The 24,680-nt window shown below is 32.2% G+C and overlaps 1 protein-coding gene across 3 annotated transcripts in view; it reads right to left on the reverse strand.

The window, feature by feature from the left end:
• Window positions 1–24,680, reverse strand: part of LOC145292852 (uncharacterized) — a 299,621-nt gene that overhangs the window by 203,006 nt on the left and 71,935 nt on the right. For all 3 annotated transcript variants that reach the window (XM_080138969.1, XM_080138977.1, XM_080138960.1), the window contains exon 2: window positions 2,275–2,427. In XM_080138969.1, coding sequence (XP_079995095.1) covers window positions 2,275–2,346 — 72 coding nt within the window. In that variant the 5' untranslated portion in view covers window positions 2,347–2,427. The remainder of the gene's footprint in view (window positions 1–2,274; window positions 2,428–24,680) is intronic.

Consider the following 24,680-nt stretch of genomic DNA (forward strand, 5'->3'; position numbering starts at 1 on the left):
CCGTAACTATGGATTCGGCTGTGTTTAAGCCAACTGTGACTGCAGTGAAATGGATATTTTCAGGTGACTGAGAACTTTCCAGATGACTGCAGTAAAGCAATCTTGTTACAGTCATTCAAAAAAGTCAAATAAAGCCGTGTTCACAATTACCAAGATCAACCTAATCAATGCAGCCGAAAAAGCATTTACAGAGGTGATTTCAAGCAGTCTGGGGTTTGCACACATTCTTCTAAACGCAGCCTTCATCTCAGCAGAAGCTGTATTGACCGAATTTTTAGACTTTGGCACAATCCTGAGCAGCAATATTCACACTAGCTATCAACCATCACATGTTTTATCAACTTTGCTGCTGTCTAACTTAATCTAACCTCTATAATGACATATCATGCAGGCAAATAGCATTCCTATGAATTTAGTTAGTCCCATTCAAGGCTATTACTAATCAACTTCAATTTGTTTTCATGTCGATGGCAAGGAGTCAGAGGCCTTCAATGTGTGAACGAGGGATATGTACATTTTCAACCTTGTTTATGCCATAGACTGCATTCTGAACCTGACTTTACAGGGCTACTAGGAAATTGCAGTTGAAGGAGGGCATGCAAGTAACAAATCAGGTTTATGCAGATAATATTGTTATTCAGAGTTTGACAGCTGACAATATTTAACAATTATAGGTGTTATAATTTTTACTATTTCAAACACTTTTCCATTATTTACCATAACATACATTCTTTAATAAAAATTGAATGAATATGAAATTTATGAATAACACATACCATGGTAGAATATCTATATAAGCTTTGCATGTTAGATAAATAAATTAAAACTTGTTTTTTCTTTAACGAATGCATGTTGTTTCTAATAAATGCATATATTTAAAAATAACAAATTTATACTTTTTTTTTTTTTTTTGCATTTCATAACTGTCTGATGAAAATTATTACTCTTCAAGGAAAGTATAAAAAATACATTATGTGCTTCTAATTTTTTACCAAATGCCAAACAGATAAATAAACAGAGTTTTCAAAATATTTTTTTTTATTTTATTTTCTGAAAAGCTGATATTACACATATCTAATATATAAAAAAGTCAGTAATGTTCCTTACTTTGGTCCTAAATAGCATTGAATTTAACGACAAATTAATATTTGATTCTACCTAGCCAAGGAAATAGAACGATTCCTAGACTGTTTTTCACAATTCCAACTTGAAATCCAAATAGATTTCATACTTTATCCAACCTCATATTTCTTTTAGTGCGACACAACACTACTTAATTTCATTAAGTACCCATCTATGTTCATTAGCCAATCACATTGCTGCGTTTGTTACAAATAATTAAATTGCAAATCACTGTAAGTAAAGGGGGGATTTTGTTATTCTACATTTCACTTTTAACTAGATTTTTACCTTCTAACCATGATTTTAAACTAAAACAGCTACCAAAGTCAATTGAAAATTTTGATTTCATTTAATTTAAAACTATTATTATTTTTTTAATTTGAAGAGGATTTTTACTTCTTCAATACAATCCTATGCAAACAAAATATATTTTTTGTATCAATATTGATGTTAACCTTGTTTGTATTTTTTCTTGTATTAGATTATAATTCAGTGTCACCCCCCCCCCAAAAAAAAAAAATTTAAGTGTCAGAAGTTGTTTAACAAATGCAAATGTTACTGACACTACTGGGCGTGTAAAACAGACTTCTGGGTTTCCTTTCAACCCTGCATTTATGTTGCAGTTATTATACAATAGGTTTTGTATGACCAGAATTTATGGCTGGAATGACAAAAATCAATGTTTTGGTTTGTTTTAATGCTAATCACCATCTTGTCATTAAATAACTATTTCCACCGCTCCAACTCACTCCTGTAGGAAGGTGGAGATTTCATACATTTTGAGATAGTGTTCAATATTAGTGATAGAGCTTACGTAAATCCAAGTTTAAAAACAAAGCCAACACCATATGGTAACTAGTAGTTTTTTGCCTTGCCTTCTATGGTTTCAAGGACACACGGTGAGAAACTACATGTCATGATGTGCTCTTAACCCTAGGTCTCCAAACATTATATATAAATAAAACCAAAACTTCCTGTTTAATATAATGTACAATAATGTATAATCTACTTCAAAATGCGCCATTAAATACAATATTTATAAACCATATTTGTTAGATGAAAATTCAATTTTTAATCAACTAATTTTACTAACAGACAAGACCAAGTGACATGAAATGAATGGTTAAAGAAAAAAAAAAATTGTGTCCTTACCTTTTGAGGAGGTGATTTCTTTTCGGACATGTCTTGCATCCAAAACACTACAATATTTATTATAGAAGGCATGCAGACTGCTTTCACGTATCTCTGTCAAGTAACCAGAGAATTTCTAAGGGTATTGTAATTTATCCAAGCAACTTCTTGCATCTGGAAAACGAAAACAAAAAGGAATGACCATTAACAGTTTCATATTAAAAAGAGAGAAAAAAAAAAAAACTTTATTTCTTCTACAATTTAGACAAGTAGAAGTCATTTAAGCCAAGTCTGACAAAGGACAGGACAAGATGCTAAAGCAAACATTTCCTCCAAATCCATCTCACTAGCTAAAGTTGATTACAGTTTTAAAAAAAAAGGAACCCATTCATGAAATTAAATATTTTGGTTTTCCTTTTAAAGAATTCAATTTACATTCCATACCAAAAATATACTTACCAAACATAGATTAAAACATTTTTTTCATGGCAATACTTTTTTTTTTTTTTTTTTTTTTTAGTTCAAACAATTCCATAAAAGACTGTTGGTTCGTCGGTCACATATAAGTTTGAAATAGCATTTTTATTTTTTGCTAAATACGCAGATCGAATGAAATTAGTGAGGAGGAGGAGGTGAAATAAGATACCTCTACCCATCTCTAAGCAAATCCATTATTTGGTATGTCATGCTTAAATTTATAAATAACATTTTCCTTGCAAATCGGATTTTATTTTTAGATACATCCATACATCACAGATAAGAGACAGTGTCTGTTTGTTGGTCTATCAGCATAAGTTTGAAAAAGGAATTTCATGGTTAAATGCATAGCTTGAATGGACACGTCTTAATGGATCTGTTGTTTAATAACTCATCTGATAATAGGAAGATCTATTAAGTATGATTGTTTGCACATTAACTCCTGAAACATTGAAATGATTTTTAGGCTTCAAATTACTGCCAGATTTTTCTATCTGCAGCTGCAGCCTCAGGCCATTCAAACAAGGGAAAGGAGTGGGTGGAAGAGTGTCATAAACAAGTTAAAAAAAAAAAAGAAAAAAAAGATTCCATGTTTATCACCTTGGTTATAAATGTTACATAGCAGAATTTTGCTTAGTTTTATCTTATTTATTCATTTTTCTTCTTTTTTAACATTTTTTTTTAATTCACTTATGTAAAAGAATTCTAAGGATTTTAACAATTTCTTTTTTTCAACATTTATTATCTTCCACTAATTATAATAAAGACTCAGCTTAGGGAAAAGGAGGGGCATAATTTCATTAGCTTAAAGGATCCCAAAGAGCCATAACCTGGCTCTGGCTTTTTGGCAATATTGTTAATGACATTGTTTACATGATTTGAACTGTTACTCTTATCTAAGGAAAAGAAATTAATTCAAGAAGAATGAGAAAACTAATCCATAAAATTTGCAAAGGTAAGAAATTTGTTTTATTAATTATATTTGGGGCATTTTGGTGTATTAAAACCCCAAATATTAAAAACAGATCAACATTTTTGAGTGGTTTGACTTCTTCCAAAGAAATATTCTTCTATTAATCCATTATTATACTCAATTTGAGTTCAGTTTGTTTTGCTAAAACTTTTTCATAGAAAGTCCACTAACACAAATTACATCTATAATATAAATCTCACCTGTCTGTTTAAATGTATGTATGTCTGCATAAAATTTTCGACAGAGGTGACGGATTTTCACGAGATCAGTATCGTTTTGAAGCTCAACCTTTTGGATGACAAATATAGAAAAATTGGCTAAAAACATCAATTGATTCACCCTCAACCGGGCACTTTTCTACAGGGAGGGGATCGCTTTTTTGTCCAATATTTTCGAAAGTCATCCTGTTCTTTTCGATTGACTAGCCTTAATTTAAACATTTGTCACTTCCGGTTTGGCAATGGGCGCAACAGCAATGACATCACATTTTTTTTTTTTTTTTTCTCGTTCTTTTCCTCCTTCGCGGTACAGGTTCGAGCCTGCCTGCCTACTACCACTTTTGTTTTTTTTTCTCAACAAACATCTCCAAACACCCGGGCAACCAGGCTAGTACTAAAATATATTTTAGTTCTGTAAATCAGTTATATTTTTAAAAATGTTTTAATTGTTCTAATTATCGATAATTTATAATTGAACATCTCTCTTAGCTATCTATATTTCTTTTAACCTCTCTCATTATGTTCATTCAACCACTGTAATATTCTATAATGTCTGTGAGAGTTTAGAAGTAACAATTCTTTTCAGCTCATTTACAGTGTTTGCAAACACTTATGTAAATTAGACAGAAAAATAATACATCACTTTATTTCTAGGTGACCAATAATGATAAGTAAAGAAACTTATTTTTAATTATGCAAGAATTTCTTAAGATATATCACAGTGCATGAATTTTTGAATGAAATCAAAGTGGAACAAATAGTGGTTGTGGCAAGTCCCAAGTAACACACACACTAAACTAAATGAACCATAACGAGACAGCACATTATATATTAGCATATGCAATTAGTGCACAGAACTGATTGTGAAAATAAGCATATTTTAAAAGTACAATCTTCTATTGGTAGCTTATGAAACTTATATCAAACTCGAGGATATTGCATAACTATAGGCAAACACTCTTATACATATTTTTTTTAACAAAACATTTTGTTGCCCTTGGCTTGCGCTCAAATGTAATACTAAAATTTACTTTGATGTTGGATTGGAGATAATATGAAACAGTATTTTATCTATAGTAATTTAATGCACATTCCTCTTTTCATTAGCTTCTATCTAATACACCCAGCCCAAACAATCAAGATTAGAGTTTATATTTATAGTCATCGACATACAGTCCTGTTTCGTTGTATCACAAATCATCAGTTCCGCTAGACTAGCACCTCTCCCAAGCCGAGGATTGAACCTAGAACCATCACGTTGACAGTCAGTAGTTCTACCCATCGACCCATGGGAGCAGCGCCCGTAAATAATCTCGCCAAATGTCTATTTAAACAAACATCCGTCCACTACTTTTACAGTGCTCTAACCGCTTTGTTTATAAACAAATATATGTATGTGATGGACTCTCCCGTCAATTTCGACATATGCACTTTCGCCACAACTAAGTTGCTTGGAAATCCACACAAATAATTTGTTTATAGTGGTGAAGGCTTTGTGTAGAACCTTCCACACTTTTTGGTATTACTGTTAACCTTTGTCAGTACAGATGACTGTCACAGGACAGTATAAAGTAAACCATAGGTTTTTACATCAGTGTCCTTTTCCTAAATACATGTCTTAACGAAGACTGGGGGTGCATCTCTCCTAGTGAATTAATGCGCCCCCAGATACCAACCTGGAAATTTTTACGACTGTGCAATACATACAGCACCTAAACTTCCCAAATGGTCACTCATCTGGTACTGACCAGGCTCAATGTTACTTAACTTCGGTGATCTGGCGAGAACCAGTGCATCAATGTGATTGTGCCACGTGTGTGTGTGTGTGTGTGTGTGTGTGTATATATATATATATATATATATATATATATATATAGGAGTTGGACAAAATTATGGAAACACCTTGTGAATTTTGCATCAATTAATAGGTGTTTCAAACCTATAAAAATTGAAAAATGACCAAAATGTTGATTTTATGTTTTCAGCAAGATACAAGTCTTTCTGGTGTGGTCTCAGGAATGTTTACAGGTCCCTTGAGAGGAAAAATGTGCTGGTGCAAGACCTTTTCTGCATCCTCAGCTCTAACACTGGTCATATCTAGATAATTCGGTGCTTATTTAGAATTACATTTGATTAAAAAAATGTACGTACTTGTCACAGAATGAAGATGTCATATTCCAAAAACCATGTAAATTGATCAAGCAGTGTTTTCTAATTAAGAAAATGAAATCATATTATGAAGGTATGAGGAGGCCGACATCGGTCATATTGTTTTAAATTTTGCCAAAATTCAAGGGCAACAATTCAATTAAATTAGAATTTTTGTTTGTATTCAAAATAATTAACACTTTAATTGATAAAAAATTTGATTTTCTTAATAAAATAGATGTGTTTCTAACAGACAGCTGTATCATACCAAATAGCTTTAATGAATTGAGACATTAATTTTAAATTATTTTAAATCTTAAAAATACCAATAAAAATAATTTAAATATTTAAATCATTTTTTAGAATACATTTTTCACTTAGATATTATTAAATTTTATTTAGACTGTATGAAACAAAGAAAACTTTAAAAAAATAATAATTTCATTCCTTTACATACTAATATATTTCAGTTATTTTTTTATGTAAAGGATAATTATCCTAAGTGGCCCCAGATGGAATCAAAAGACAAGATCAATAGTGTCTTCAGATTGTTCGAAGAATTTAACCTTAATTGAAATTTATTTGAATGTTCTATCTATTAATAAATACACACACACACACACTATTATATAAAAGAAACTTTGTCCATGTGTGTGTGGGAGGGGGGAGTTCCTTATGGACTCAAAAACGGCTGGGCAGATTTTTAAAAAGAATTTCACATTAAGGTTTTTGATATGTCTGGGAGTGTTCTTATGTAGATTGTGTATCAGAATGCATATAAGTATCAAAATTCGATTTTTGAAAAAATCCAATTAAAGAAGGAAGTCCGATTTTGACCAAAGTTAACATTACAAGTGCATTTGAAAAGCTTTATCACCGCACAAGTAGAAAGTCAACTGTAAATTCTTTTATAAGAGAGAGGCGTGCTCAAAATGAATGTTTCTGTTTAGAGCACACCTGAACCATGATACATGACTTTCGCATTTTAAATTTTAATTCAAGCCATTATATAAATTTTTTTTATAAAAACAGTAGATTCTCTACAATGCAATCTAAATCACAACGTATTGTGAACTAAGTCACTGCAGGGCGGCATGTGGAGCTTCCTCCTGGGGTGGGTGGGTGGGTGTGTGAGAGAGAGAGAGAGAAAGAGAGGTGGGAAGGGGGGGGAGTCCCTAACTAGAGCAGGCAACTAATCGATTTGATTAAAACAATAGGAAATTTCACCGATAGCGAAATGAATCCAAATGAAAAATATTAAGAATACTGTAAATTTTGGGGCAGCGTTCATTCCTTGCCATAACCTTCATGATAGTTCAGGTGTAATCTTGTAATCGTTTGATAAAGGCCTTATCAAGAATATTTTCCAATACAAAATTAACAATTCTAGTAAACACAAAGCACAAAACATTTAAGACAGAGTCTCTGCACAACTGTTTCTCAAACCTTGACTGTGTCGATTATATCGCCATTCTGGGTGAAAGCTTCATTGAGATACAATCAGCTATAAACACAAATATAAAGTTTTGCATGGGCTCGAATACCCTATATATTAAGTTTCATGTCTGTTGACCAAAACTGACAGAAGTTTGATAGGCAAAATCTTTTAAACAAATATAAATATATGCATACATAAATATAGAAATAAGTTTGTTTATTATAATCTTTTTATGCAAGTATAAATTATGTACAATATCTGCATGAATATAATTACATGTAATAGTTAACTAAAGATGATCATCTCATAATAAAACTGGAAAAAAAAACTAATGTTTAAAAGAATATACAAATTATCTAGATCTTTTGCAGATGAATGCAATTCCACGACCCATATATAACGAAGTTGTATTTTCTTTTTAAATAAATAAAAAGGGTTTTTAAGATGGATATCAATACAAAAAAAAAAAACATATATATATATATATATATATATAGTAGTATAGATAAATAGAATTACTAGCAGGCTTCCCGGCATTGCTCGCTCTTAAAATACACATTAATATTATATTTTAATTCATTCAGATTTCTTATTATAGAGCCAATTCTCTATTAATTATTATCCAATATATAGTAATGATTTCAAAAGTTATAAAAATTATCAATTGGCTACTACTTGTTGGAATTGAAACCAGAACGTTTAGTGCTCTACCTTTAGTTATTTATTTCTTCAGTTTTGTTACTGTTTGAGCTACCAACAGATGGATATAAAAGGTTAAAAATTAAGTGACAATGAGCTATGAATATTTAATTTTGCGCATGTGCAAAAGTAACAGCAGGAGAAATCAGAAGCTCTCAGTATTAATGCTGGAGTCTATCCTGGGCCCAACTCTCTTCCTGATCTACATTAATGATCTTCCAAATCACATCCTTCGTAGACATTTATTTAGGCTGATGACACTACTATCTATGGTAGCACATCTAAGACCGTAAACGACCAAGTTCTGATTCTCTCTCCTCTGATCTTGAGCAAGTGGTACAATGGGGAAAGAGGTGGCTTTTTATTTTTAATGCATCTAAAACCAAGCTTTTATCTTTACAGCATCAACGCTCTGATCCCTATCTGGCATCAATTGAAATGAATGGCTCTTGTCTTGGGGAGGCCTCATGTTTAGACAAGCTTCTGGGCTTGACCTTTACTCCTGATCTTAAATGGAACACATACATTAAATCTGTTGCCAAGGCTGCTGGAAAAATGGTGGGATCCTTCTATTGATCCAGTAGATATCTCACTGCTGATGCAATTCTCTATCTATATAAGAGCCAAGTATGTCCTAGGATGGAGTACTGTTGCCACATTTGGACAGGAGCTGCTAGAAAGTGTTTATCCTGCCTTGATAGAGTTCAAAATAGACTTTGTAGCCTCATAGGGGATGTTCTTTTCTCTTCCCTGCAACCTCTTTCTCACAGAAGAGATGTTGCGAGTTTGCTTTATCGCTATTTTCATGGTAAGTGCTCAGCTGAGCTCCAAATCATGGCCCCCCTTGCCAAACTTTTGCAAGAAACACCTGTCTAGCAGAAAACACTATCACTAATTTCCCCCACTCTTTATCTGTGCCTAAACCTAAATGTAGATTACATGAGCAAAGCTTCTTTCTTAGAACTGCACGCCTATGGAACTGTCTTCCCTTTTCCTGCTTTCCAGCTGACTACAATATAGTTGTCGTCAAGTCTAACATAAACAAGTTTTTGATGAGCCGTTCCATATAAGTTAACAAATTTACCGGATTTCCATTACTAACGATTACTATATTGTCCAATTTCTACGGTACACTCTTTAACCCTTATCCTTGAGTGGCCTTTTGATAAGTGGTGTTGCCTGTGTAAAAAAAAAAAAAAAACAAGTACTGTTTTATTCGATATACCCTGCCAAGGTCAACTGTTTTGTTTTCAATTCTGGCCTCTTAGTAGCATTCTTTACTGGCTAAAAACCAAATTGTAAATGTGCTACAGGCCCTATTACTCTCTCTATATATCAAATTTCAACTCTAGACCAATATAGTAATCGTTAGTAATGGAAATATGGGCTTGACCATTACTCCTGATCTTAAATGGAACACGTATATCAAATCTGTTGCCAAGGCCACTGGAAAAATGGTGGGATCTTTCTATCGATCCAGTAGATATCTCACTGCTGATGCTATTCTCTACCTATATAAGAGCCAGGTACGTCCAAGGATGGAATACTGTTGCCACATCTGGGCAGGAGCTGCTAGAAACGACTTGTCCTGCCTTGATAGAGTTCAAAATAGACTTCGTAGCCTCGTAGGAGATGTCCTTTTCTCCTCCTTGCAACCTCTATCTCACAGAAGAGATGTTGCGAGTTTGTCTCTGATGTATCGTTATTTTCATGGAAAGTGTTCAACTGAGCTTCAATCTATGGTCCCCCCTCGCCAAACTTTCACAAGAAACACTCGTCTAGCTGTAAACACTATCAATAATTTCCCCCACTCTTTATCTGTGCCTAAACCTAAACGTAGATTCCATGAACAAAGCTTCTTTCTTAGAACTGCACGCCTGTGGAATTGTCTTCCGTTTTCCTGCTTTCCGGCTGACTACAATATGATTGTCTTCAAGTCTAAAGTAAATAAGTTCTTGATGAGCCGTTCCATATAAGTTATTAAACTTACCAAATTTTCATTACTAATGATTACTATATTGACCAATTTCTACTGTACACTCTTTAACCCTTATCCTTGAGTGGCCTCTGGGCCTTGATAATGTGGTGATGCCTTTGTAAAAAAAAAAAAAAAAAAAAAAAAAAAAAAATATTCAGAGTTTGGTAGAGACTTTTCGCGCACGCAAGGTCACTTTGAGATATATATTTTCGTGTGTTAGAATGTTTTTATCTTAAATTCTATGCAATTATGCAGAAGTAGAAACTATGCATAAATAGAATTCAATGTAATAGTGAAATAAAACCAATCTAATAAAAAATCATAAAAAAATGAATAAGTAATTAATTAATACTCGGTTTTGAAAGGAATATGCAAATTATTTAACTTTCATGTAGTCGCTCACATATCCATAATTGAGTATATTAAGTTTGTTTTAATAATTTTTTAATAGAAAAAAATAGGCTTTTAATATCAATGTTAGCATAAGTAAACTAAACTTTATTGGTATATAGATTAAAATGGATATAGTCATTGAAAAGAAGATTTAATTAATGAAATACCGTTTTACAAAGAGTTATGCAAATTAGTTCGCCTTGTTACTTTGATTGCATACATCTGATCAGGATATTAGAAACTATTGCATGAAGATGAAATCAGCATTTTAATCTTAATGCTAGAGCAAGGAAATGCAAAAATAAATATTTTTTTCATTTATCACACCTACATTACTATTAAAATAGTTCACCGTTATTTAAATCCATAATACAACAGTTTTTGTATTAGTAGAGAGCAACACATACATATACATACACTATCGGCATTAAGGGAGCCATTAATTTGACTAGTCTTCTTTACAGAAGAGCAAAGAAACCATTTTCATTTCACATTTTGTTCAGTTGGACAAAATCAACAAAAAGATGATTGTTATAGTGTAATTTGATATATTGCAATGTTGAGGAAATTTACTGTCTATGAAAATAGTCATATTTTATTAATTAGGAAAAAAATATTTGATATTCAAAGTTTAGAGATTTGATTTTGTATAAGCATAAAAATGAAAATAAATTCCCCCATTAAAAACTTGGTAAATACCAAAAATAAACAAAGAAGCAGAATATCAATTGATCAAATAAAACAATTATATCTTACTAAGTAATTTGAAACTGTTACTTTGTTTTTTGCCTTTGTTATATTAACTAGCAGAACTACCGGCATTGTTCGGGGCCATTAAAAAAAAAATCAACAAAAAAAAAAAAAAAAAATAGATGTTAAATAATGAATTGCTTGCTTCCGCTGTGTGTACAGTGGTCACATTGCAAAGGATTGCATGGATAGAAGACAGGCATGTATATAGCAGACACATGACCTAAAATTGTCTAAGAAACAAATCAAGGGACAAAATATAAATGAAGTCCAATCAATCATCCAAGTACATGTTGACCAAATGCCTTGCTCAGCACTGTTTGATTCAGGCTACTTTTGTACTATAGTGAGCGCGAGGAGTATTAAAATAGTAATAATAAATGGTGAGGCACATGCATGCTGTAAAGTAGCATTAGTAAGGACTCTGGTATATTCGCTGAGATCAATGTCCTTGTGAAGCGAAAAGACATGCTGCGACTTGAGCTACAACTCAGATATGAGGCTATCAAAACACTGAATGATGCTCTCATTACATCAGCTGGAACTGTGGAATTTCCTAAACTAGTGTGTAGCACATTTTGTATTGATTGGCCAGACCACAAGATAGAGTTCAATCAAGATCAAAAGATCTGGAATATGTCATGGAAATGGATAGATAATAACACACCAAGCTATGGAATGATGTCACAGAGTACCCCGTAGGGTGCTGCAAACATTAAGGTGATATACAAATTTTAAAAAATTTTTTAAATTAAAAAAATCTTTTTTACTTTCGACTTTTCGACCCATTTTGCGGTTTGGTGATCAATTGCACAATAAAACTTGGCAAATGTTATTCAACAACTATTGTCTGTACTTCACAAATGAGGAGCACCACATGAAATTTTAGCTGATAACAACCCAGCCTTTCGCAGCTCGCAAGTCAGACAGGTATTTTGTGTGAATGGGAAAGTTCAATTATGGCTACGATGCACATACATACTATTAGGCACTAGCATCGCACAAAGAATCCACTACATAATAAAGAAGATTGTCATCAGGAAAAGGTGCTTTATTGAGGAAGTAACATACTGGTATGTTACGCTGAAAGATGGCATGTCCTGGAGAACTGCACTTGCAAATGCCATTTACATGTACTAGGTTCAGGTATAAAGAATCTACCTTGCGCAGTCACTTGACAAAGAGAAGACGGACAGGCCATATAATGTGGAAAATAATGTCTGCATGAAATCATTAGGTTGTTCATGTATCACAAAATCTAAATGGAGACAAATGGCAAATGATTGGTGTAGTCCTGTTCTGGTTGATAGAATCCTGTCACATACATGATATCTACTGGTTTAGAGGTGGATCACTGAACAATTGGGGAAAATGATGAAAACAATGAGTTGTCTGGTGCTGAATTATTAATGGATAGCACCACTGATTTTTACAAGAATGGAACCGTGAATCCAAAAGCAGAAACTAAGGTGTATGTCCCACTTGAAGAACCTCATGAATCAAAAGTTTACCACCATCCTGCATCAGAAGAGATCAAGGAGAAGTGCAGCAGCTATCATGCAAGTCAACGAGGAAAAAAAAAAAGAGCCAGGATGGTGCCATATATCGTCCATCAGGGATTGAATCTAGAGTGTTCTGCTTACAATATAGAATCTTGTTAATATTTGTGTGCTGAGAGTTCACTTATATCAATAAGCATTGTCTCGCATGGGCGAATTCTCATTGAAATAAAAACAGTAGAAACTTTCCTCCCGTGTGACAGGATGAAAAGCTGACATGACAAGTTTAGACCATCTTGGGTATTCATTTTCTGAATGTGATGTGAAGAGCAGAACCAAGAAAGAGAAAACGTCTTGTGAACTATAAGCTACATCATTTATTGAAGAAACAAGTCAGTAAATTTTACTGCATTAAATGAAAATAATCTTTAATCATCTCATTGCAGCCAGAGTTTCAAACCTCTTTTACAGGTGCATCTTGTTGGACTCTTGGAATCTGTATAGAATTTTGAGTCTAACTGTTTAATGCATGGAGGTAGATTGCTATTATTCTGTTAGCCATGATCGTCTTAACTAATTCTTAATTCTATTAGTACCTCCTGTATTGAGAATTGAATCTTCAGCTTCCCGAAGGCTACTACTTAAAACTGATTACTTCTTAGAAATTTATTTCTTGTGCCATGAATCTATAAAAATCCCAAAGTTTGACAAAGGAAGGCCGAAAGTTATATCGACTGAAACAATCTGGACCAAGCAAAGTGTCACAAAAAAACAAAAAATGGCCATGAGTATACTATCAGACATATTTTAAATAGACCTTTTAAAGAATAAGTTAAAAAATAAGTTCTTTCTTTTTTTCTGCATTGATTGTGTCAAGACAATTTTTTCATCCATATTTATAGTTAGCCTGACTAATGATTCTCATCATCTCTCACCAATTAAAACAAGAATATTAATATGAAACTGACATAATTCATTAAAAAAAAAAAAAAAAAAAAAAAAAAAAAAAGACAAATGAAATTTTTATCAGGGCTATTATTTAAAAAATAAATCCTAAAATTTCTCAATTCACCTCTCCATCTCCCACACACAATGTAAAGGAAAGAATAGCTATCTTAGTATATTCTTTTTAATCAAAAGATAATATTTAGAATTTAATCTAGAATCAAACAGGAGTATGAACACAGAACATAAACAAAATTGGAAGGAAAGGTTGATGTGATTTCAAAAGAAAATAAAAATGTTGGTACATTCATTTAAATATTTCATTGTTATTTAATTGAGACATAATAAATTCTATAATTCGTAACTCACTCCAGTGAGTCTAGTACACACCACAAGCAACATCCACCACAGCGTCCACAGGATCTGATGCGCTTGCTGTTCCAATGGTATGAGTACCAAATAAGAAAGCTTGACTATTTCATGTTCAAATGATCAAGTTTGAAGAAATGCTAGCATTCACAGCTTTTGTCGTTCATCAGTAAAAGGTTGATGTTGCCTAACTTATAGAAGCAAAACCTGCAAACACAGGCAGCAGATCCGTTAAAATCCCTCAAGCAGATGTGTCATATATCTACCACAGCATTTCTACTGACAACTCTCGACATGGCATTGCATTTGCTCTGAGCGATCAAGCAAATACTGCGCTCCTAGCATAGGATCCAATCTCTCCCTGCCTAGCCTGAATGTATCTATTTGTCATTGCACTCTTCATCCCTACTTTCAATGCTGCCAACAACATTAAGCATACCTTCTATGATAGTCTCCGGGCTATTATGGATAAAATCCTATCATGAAATCTTGTAGTTGTAGATGATTTCAATGCCCACACAGGTATTGTAGACACTAACATAAGGCACATTATCAGCCAGTTTGCTATCGGGGATCGTTGTTCAAACGGAGAACATCTCATTGATTTTGCAGCAACAAATTAGCTTTTAATCTCAAGCAAACATTTTCAATATTCCAAATACCATCTTGTGACTTGGTACTCCAATAATGGTGTCTCTCAGAACCAAATTGACCACATTCTCATCAAGTCTCGCTGGGCGTCTAGCATTCTTAACTGCTATGTGGGGCTGAAACAGGTAATAACAATGGCCTGGATCATGTTATGGTCTGCACAAAACTACATTTAAGGCTAAAGATAATTAAGAAAACTCATCAGCTGTTGAAATATGTGTCACAGCTTCTGTATGAAACTGCTCCAAAATCCTTTTGAGTCCATTTATCCAATCATTTCAACAGTCTTGAAGCACTTCAATCTAATGACACAAATATTGAGGACCTGTGGCAATCCTTCAAAAGCAATGCCAACAAAGTAACACATCAGACTCTTGGTACCACCAAAAGACATGTCAAAGATTAGATATCAGGCTGTACAATCGAGCTCACAAACTGAACAAAATAATCTTGATGTTCCAGCTGTGATGACTTCCGCCAATTGTGTTGTGAAACCGAAATCAAGAGCTGATCACAACATTTACTGGCAGAAAATTGTTAAAAACATGGAGCAAGGCTCATCAGTATACGATACAAGAATGTTGTACAGTATTCCTGATTGGCCACATAACTAGTCAGAGGTAGTAACGAAGTAATCTTCAATAAACAAAGCAAGTCTATAACGAATCTTCACCTCGTTGCTTAATCATTCGAGTTAAATCCTTAAGATTTCAATTGTTCCTTCTCTGGTTTATGACTATGTTATCACTCCCACCCTACTTCCAATGAAATCCCGGATATCATCAAAAAACTAAAAAACAATAAGGTAGTCGAAGAAGATGATTTTTCATCTGAAATCTTCAGACATTCTCCAGATGTATTGGTCCCAACATTTTACCAAATCTTCACCCATGTCTAGAAAATTGAAAAACTCCCTCAAGGCTAGAGTAATGCTGTTCTGCTTCCCTTTCACAAGAAAGGTGATAAACGTTGTTGCAATAATTATTGCAGTATCAGCCACATTCAATGCAAAAATCTTTGCTACCATCCTGTTGAAACGGTTTCAAAAACAAAGAGCCACATGGACAAGGATGTACTGACCAGATTTTCATGCTCCAATAAATACCCAAGCATCACTGGAGCTACCAGCAAAAGACCACTATCTGGTTCATTGACTTTGCCGTTGCATTTGACTGTTGATCGTGAAGCCTTTTGGAAAATCATGCATGCCGATGACATGCTCCCAAACCTGATCAACCTAATCAAAGCCTATTATCTCTCCACTTGCACCAAAGTCCACATGTATGGTCAGGAGTCATTTTTTGACATTTACTCAAGGGGAGGAAGACATCTTCAACCGAATTAACAACGCTTGCATCACCTTCTGTTGACTTTGATCACGGCTCTAGTCTTGAAAAGAAATCAGGCTGAACACCAAAGTCAGAATCTACCAAGCCCTCATTTGCACCATTCTCCTTTATGGCTACAAGACTTTGTCTAGGCAGGTAAGTGACCTTCACAAATTGAAGGTATCTGACCATTACTGCCTACACCCTATCCTCCATGTCCGCTGGTAATGGTTTATCACTGATAAAGTTTGTGCTCACTGCAAAAATCTCTCTATGCTAGACGCCTTTGTTGGTCACACCCTTTGACAATAATCCAGCACCACCACCAGGCTGAAAGAAATGTCATGATGATCAACTCAAAACTTGGCTCAGGATGGTAAAACAAGATGCTGAACTGTGTCTGAGCTTCACCTTTATGAGGTCCATTGCTGGAACCATAAATGGCTTGCACTCATAATGGAAGCAGCCTTGGATCAACATGCTTGGTCAGCCAGTGTTCAGGACATGGTGAACTTGTTGGAAAGAGTAGGCCTAATCGACCCAGGGTGAAAGCCGCAACAATGATAATATGACTAAATTCTATAATTTGTCAAACTTTTATGAATAAATATAACTATTTTAGATTGATCAAAATCTAATGTATTCTTATACAAAGATTTTTGTGAATGCAGAATTTAAATGGCCGTCATTTTTTTTTTTAATGATTATTTTATGTTCATATAATTTTTTGTCTAAACAATACCTGGATTTCATCCACGGAAAATTTATGATTTATTGCTAGGAATATAAATTCCAGTTTTTATATTTATATTTTTTCTACTGTTAAAGAGATACAATAACCTCATTTAACTGACTATGTTGGTCAGTCAGTAATACCTTAAATTTTAGGATTAATTTTCTGGCTAGGAACAAGATGTATCTGTTTGGATACTACACTTAATCTTTTTTGTCTTCAGTCACAAGAAGGAATCATTCTACACTAAAGTAATTTAAATTTTTATCCCAATCCAGAGTACTCTTTTGGGAAGGGGGGGGGGCTGGATTTTCCCTACATTAAAACCCCAACCATGTGTCTACATCTGCTCTTGCAGGGAGGCAAGTAAATAAAGACACTGATTTAATCTGTTCTTTCAATGTAGTCACCAAACAAAATTTAGATGCCTGCATTCTATTATATATATATTTTTTTTTTTCATAAGTTTGAAAAGTTTTTTTTTTTTTTTTTGTAATGTATAAAATAAAAAGAAATACCTAGAAAGCAAAATTCTATTAAGACTTAACCACAAACTTTTTTGATTCAACTTTCAAACTAAGCATCTTTAATGTCATGTTCATGTTTTTATTTTTTACTGCTGAGTCACTGCTTACTAAGGCTCAGGGACCACTCAGACAGATTAAAGAGATTGTCAGAAGGATGATGATTGCCACCATGAGAGGACATGCAACAATGAGCAGAATGGGCAAAAGATTACATAAGTGGGGGGACTCATCAAGTATCTGTTTACATTAGACTTGAAGATGACCATGCTGAGAAGCTGTCTTGTAGTATCTTGTTCCAAAGACTGGATGTTCTTAGAAAGAAACTTTATTCATAGAAGTTTCATTTGGTTTTTAGTAAAAAGAAAGAAAGGAAACTTGGGGGGAGCTAGGCATGTTCTTGCTGTAAATATCTTACAGAGGGAGACTAAGAATTGGAGCTCAGATGAGCACCTACCATGAACATAATGATACAGTAGAAAGAGGATAGCAATATATATGTGAAAGGGGCTGTAGGAACATGAAGAGATCATCTCCCACTAGATTGGAGAGTTGATTTTGTGTACTGTCAAGACAGGAAAGTGTTCTCAGAGTGGCATTTCCCTAGATATGACAGCAGTACTTCAGCTTAGAAAAGATCTGGCTTTTATAGAAAGGTACTTTCTGGAGCAATAAAAATAGCCAACCATTTTTCCAGCCAGTTTTGATGCAAGGCTTTCATTTCAGGTCTGGAACAACCTGAGAAGCTTTACGCTTGAGAATCATTCATTTTAACTGGAGAGAAGTGAAGATCTGAGAGTTGGTATTAAGTATTTTTGTTTGATAATAACTGATAGTACTTCTAGGGATGTGAATTACAATTCTAAAAAGATTATCAATTATTCAGTAGGAGATTTAATGGATAAAGATTTTATATTAGATTTTGTAACAGTTTTTTTATTTTTTATTTTATAACATTTTCATTAAGCATAATAATGGCCAATTGAAGACATGTTTTGTTGTATAAAACAAGGAATTCTTTAATATTTTTTGTTAGTAGCTTTGCATGCACTCTAATGAATACAGTTTTTTTTTAATATTTATAGAATTTTTCATTAAAAAAAACAATGTTCATACTGAAATCTTTGCATATACAGTTGAATCATTTCTTAAAAAGTTCATACTTGGGTGGGGGTTAGGGTATTGAAATTTGCATTTCAGTATAAGAACTCATTTACCTAAATCAACCAAGAGAAAAGAAAATCTTGAGAATGTTTGTCCTATTTGTTTTCTGGCATAAGAGTACTTTTAAAGTTATTTCGTGCCAAAATAATACCTATTGTAAATAACTGATTCAATACTGCTAACAAAGCATGCAATTTTATTCATAGCCATGAAGAAACTTTATATTCAGACTTTTACTCTCAGGTATTAGTGCATAATTCACATTAGATCTGATGTAGAATTTGAATTTTGCACAGCCAATCCCATCGTCTGAAACTGTGTTCATTACATCAATTCTGTACCTGCCTGCAGACAAAGTTTAATAAAACTAAAAACAAAAAAATTCAAGTCTCATCAGTGTACATTTTTTATTATTTTTATTTTATGGTATATCAACTATTTAATACTGAATCCATTCATTTTGATAAGTTTTTATGTTTCAAGTTCTTAACACTTTAATGATTGGTTTAATTCTTTGAGTCTCAGGGCAGTTTCATCTCATACTTGAGATGGACTCTATTAGAACCATAGAGGAGACCTTAACAGGTACTACTGCTCCAGGTCAGAATGTACCTGGGAATTGTGGTAACTAATGGGTGACTTCATGTCCTCAAATTGGTTGCAGTTTATGACATACCCAAGATATTTTTCTACAATAATTTGTCAAGAAAACATCTACATGAATTACAAATTAGCATAAGTCCGGTGAGGAGTTAGAATGGAAGTTAGCTTTTTTAAAACCGACTCCAAAGTGGAATTTTTTTTTTTAAAGCATTCTCCCAACTTGTAATGGTAGTAATAATAAAAGATGGTGGATTAAATATTAAGTTTTGAAATTATTTTATTCTAAAGAAGAAATAAAATTTTTTTGAAAGCTTTAAAAATCTCTTGGAAAAGAAAAGTGAAATTATTTTCAGTTTTCAGACAGTAGAGGAAAAGAAGCACTTAAAACTCCTTTTGAATTAAGCACATCTTGTTGGTCGTTAGTCTGGAAAAAGATGGGTGTGCGTGCATGTCTGCTAATGTTTACACAGCATGCAGTATTTTGCAGAAAGTGAGCATCCAGCAGTTGGGGGGTCTGCAGTTTCACTGTTGGGGTTGAGGTATGAACAGATGTTAGCATGAAAATAATGAAAGCAAAGTAAAAAAATGTTTTAATAAATTATTGAATTAACAAGAATAGCAGCAACCCACTCCCTCTTCCTGATATTTTATCACATAAATTATATACGTTTTCAATCTTGAGAGGCAATTTTTATTTTTCTATTTTATGCAAGATTTATATATATCAAAATCAGTGGTGAGAATTATTATCTATCCTATGAGAATGTGGTAGATTTCATGTCAGTGCTTTTAAAATTTCAGGAGTATTTTACAACCTTGTTTTCAACATTATTTCTTCAGATTTTGTCCATTACGTGAAAAAAAAAAAAGCAAACAAAAACGTTTAATTTGAATTCAATCTTCAAAAACAGATCTTCCCTCTTAAAAATTTAAATGCTATAAATAATACATTAACGGAAGAATATTTCAGAAGTTACAAATTAAACCTTTTAGAATTTTGCAGAGTCTAATGTTTGGATTAGACAACAATGGCTCTATCAGAAATGATGGATGAATCATTACTACTTTGCTTTTAATTATTGCAGTATGAAAAAACGAAGAATTTCCTCATTTACTTATGCCTAGGATCCTTATTCTGATTCTAGAAAATGTTTCAAATTTAAGACTTAAATTCAAGGACTGTTCTTAATTTGTGTTTAATCACAATTTAAATCTGATAAATCTACATTTTTAAATGGGAGTTTGTTCTCATATTATACCTTCTAAAAATCATTTAATAAAGAAATTGAAATTTTGATAATATTTATTAACCGATATCTAATACCAAGTGTTAAAATTTCACAAAAATCAAAAGTATCCAAATTTTCAATAAATAATAATATAATTTTTTTAATAAATAAGCAAATAAAAACATTTTTGATGTTTCCATGTGTGAGAAATGTGTGTCTGTGTGCTAACTAGTGTTGGGACGATTCCTAACTTTTATACGATTCCGATTCCGATTCCAGGAAAATATTGATTAATGATTCAGATACCAAGTCCGATTCCGATTCCTAGGGAATTATTGTTTTGAAATATACCAGGTAGTTTTATACTTATGGTAATTCCCAAATATGTTCCCTAACTTTGGAAGAGATATTTTATGTCTACACCGTCGTGTTTTGGTTTAAATAAAATTATTATATAGTAAACTAAGCGGAAAAATTAGCAAAATTTATTTTTAGAGAAAATTTATTTTACTTAATTGGAATACAGAAAAAAAAACCTCAAAGAAAATAGAATTTATCCTTCAGAGAAAAAACAAATAAAATAGAATTTATATAACAGAACAAAAACAAGAAAATTAGAGAATAAATACACACGATTCATTATTTTGGTCCTCATAATTAACAGATTTAATGAATTAAATAAAAAAAATATAGCAGAAGAGAAAGAAAATATATACTAATTAAATATAAAAAAGATAAATATTTAATTTAATAATTTATAAATGAACGTGCGTAATGAAAAAAAAAAAAAACAATATACCACGTGACATGGCGCCGTAGATATAAAATAACCTTTCCAAAGTTAACGACCATATATGAGAAATACCATTAATCGAAAGTTTTTGTATTTTATACCAAAAGGTAGGTATAGCGAAAAGTTACAATTAAAGGAATTTCAAAAACGATTTTTTGTTTGGCTATTGATAGTTGTATTTGTGACGGCAGTTCTTCAGACCTCCATAATTCACAAGGATTAGTTAACACCTATTATTTTTTCTTACTTTTTCATTGCTTTTACACGTTGTTTCTAACGTGAAGAATAAGTTTAGCCAAACTAATTTTGAAATAGGGTATATCAAAGGAACACATATAAAAATGATACCACTATAAAAAACAAATGAAATACTAGATAAAATTGAGCAAAAATAATTACCAAAATTACAGAAAAAGATTAAAAAAAAAAAAAAAAAATGGTGAAGTTTGTTGAGTGAAATGAATTATTGAAAGAAAGTAATTGAACTAATAGAAATGTTAAATAAAAAAATGTCACATTTCAATATTTTTGTAATAATTAAATTCTCAGGGTTGTCGAATTTAAAAATTAAGTGATTTTTTTTTTATTAGACTTCTTTCGAAGCTTGTTACCTTGAAAAATACATTTAAAACCCTTTTTTTTTTTTTTAAAATAAATTGAAAAATAAACGCAATTAAAAACATTTAATTGATAATTGAAACTTTAAAACATATTAAATATTGAAAAATTACTTATCTCACAAATTAACGTCCAATAAAGTAGATCCAGTCTTCATATAAGAATTCGGTTATAATAAATATATCTTTCCCAAACTTAAAAATTAAATCTTTTTTTTTTTTTTTTTTTTTTTTTTTTTTGAGAGAGAGAGAGTGCTTTAAAATCGCCGGGGAGTGCCGCCTAAAATTTTAAAGAAGTAAATTTTAGGAGTTTAGTGCCTTTCAAAGACGGTTATAATAATTTATTATCATCATTTAATTTCCTTTTTTTCCTTCCCCCCACACCTTTCCACGTGGTTCAGTAGTTAACCAGTGCTCCTGTTGCTGTTAGTCAGCTATCTTTACCTAAGTTTTAATTTCTAGTTAAAAGAATTTTTCATGAATAGAATCAGCATTTTTAAAAATTATTTTTTTAGTTGTATATATTGTATTTACTCTTTGAAGTTAAAGAGAGTTAAAAAAATTGGTGACACCTAGATGGTGACGTAGGCAAAAAAAAAAAAAAAAAAAGACACTGCGATTTCGACCTTCACTAATAAAACTGCTCTGAGTGACTAGTTGGTAATTTTTTGTTCCTTTACTTTTTATTTTGCTCCTCCAATTTATTTGGATGCTTCATAGTTAAATGTTTTAACATGTTGGTTGTGGTCATGTTAGATGGTTTTATTCCTCGCAATATTTTAATTTGACAGACTTTGCAAATGGCTTTCAACTCATCATCTTCATCAAGTTTCCATGCAAGACTTTTTTTGGACTTTGGACCATATTAGAAAATTCAGTTTATCTGTAAACAAATAATTTACTATTAAATTTTGTTTTAAAGCTAGTCACTTATTTGGATAATTAATTGAAAATAATCCGCTAAAAAAGACAAAAAGAAAAAAATATAAAGGGATGGGGCGGTAAATTGTACCAACCGGTAGTTACAAAAAAAAACTTATAGAATTTAATTTTTGAAACCAATGTATAAAAGTTTACATAATGAAATGCAAATATGCATTTTCTTTTGGGTTGACTGTGTTCAATTCACACATGGTTGATGCGGTTCAATATTGCTAAACTATAAGTCTTAAGTAAAATTCTATTTATAAATACTTTTTAAAATGAAATTATTTAATTAACCGTAAATATTATTTAGACATAAAAATTAATTGATTACAAAACCTTTAAAAAATATATATATTAATTTCTTTTTCGTTTGGCAAAAAACTGCGCAAAACACTTTTAATTTTCAATTTAAAATTCTAGAAAAAAGATTATATTATTCTGCTTTTAATATAATCAAATTCAGGGTTTTATCTTTCTGGAGAAAAATTTTTTTAAAAATAATGGATTTTATTTCAATGAAATTAAAAAAAAAAAAAAACTTGACTGAATTGAAATTAAGGAAGGGGTTATTTAATAACTTTAGGTTTGGAAGAGATAGGTATGGGGACGATTTTTTTGAAACTTCAAAAGAAGCCGACTATTGTCAAAACTTTGCGAAATAATACAACGTGATCAATTTCATTTTAGAGATATTTCTTTCAAAAGCCTTCTTTTAAAAAAAAGAAAAAAAAAGTATATTGTTCTATTAAACCTTTTACTGTTTAAATAATTTGACTTTGCTCGTTTTATTTTAAGAAAATATAAGTTGAAAAAGCATTTTCATTCAGTATTAGAAGATTTGTCAGTAAAAAAAAAACAATCGCCAAAAAGATAAGCGTTTTTTTATTTTTATTTTTACTCGCAATGTAGAGCCCTTCATACTTCTTTTCAAGTTAACTGTTTTGTAGTTTTGATTACAATAGATCTGAATGAATGAACCTTGTAAGGGAGGGGCACTAAGCATTGCCCTGTTAATAATGAATTTCTTTAGTTTCTTTTTATAACATGCTACATTTCTCTCTTGCGGTTAGAAATATCAGGAATTTTTTTCTTTTTTTCAACATCAGACTAAAAGAATCGTAATGAAGGAATTGGAAAATTAAGGTATTTTTTAACGATGCGATTCCGATACCTCCCAAAATACACGATTCTTACGATTAACGATTCCGATTAATCGTCCCACCACTAGTGTTAACTACTTTTAGTTTAAAGGATCCAACAACATGAAATTTTGAATGGTGTTGGGAGTATATGCCTATTGTGTATTCTCTAATCAGGAAATATATAACACATACTAATAGACATTTTGGGAAGATGTTTCAGGATTTATTTTAATAGTATGAGATAGGTCTAATAATGATATGATATAACCAATCATTATTTACTAGCATTTCAGCCCGGCGTTGCCCGGATGTTTGGGTGTGTATGTTGAGCAAAAAAAAAAAAAAAATGTGGTAGTAGGAAGGCAGGCTCGAACCCGTACCGCAAAGGAGGAAAAGAAAGGGGTAAAAACTAACGTTTATGCTGTTACGACCACCACCAAACCGGAAGTGACATTTTTTAAAATTAAAGCTAGACAATCTAAAGGAGAGGATAACTTTCAAAAATATTGGTGAAAAAAGTGACCCCCCCCCCTGTAGAAAAGTGCCTAGTTGAAGGGGAAAATATTAATGTTTTTAACCAATTTTTCGATATTTGTTGTATGAAAGGTCGAACTTTAAAATGATACTGATCTTGGTAAAATCCATCGCCTGTAGTGAAAGTTTAAGGCAGACATGCAAACAGACGTACAAACATACATTTATATATTGGTAACTAAAAATTTTCAACCCAAACTGATGAAAAAGCTTGCCCTATCCTTGAATACCCTTTATGTAAAATTTCAAATATTTAGATCAGAAATTGTCTGAGTAATTTGGAAGAGACCGCAGA

Source organism: Euprymna scolopes, chromosome 2 (assembly GCF_053919585.1).
Source record: "Euprymna scolopes isolate OS-2025 chromosome 2, ASM5391958v1, whole genome shotgun sequence".
Classification (NCBI taxonomy): Eukaryota; Metazoa; Mollusca; class Cephalopoda; order Sepiida; family Sepiolidae; genus Euprymna; species Euprymna scolopes.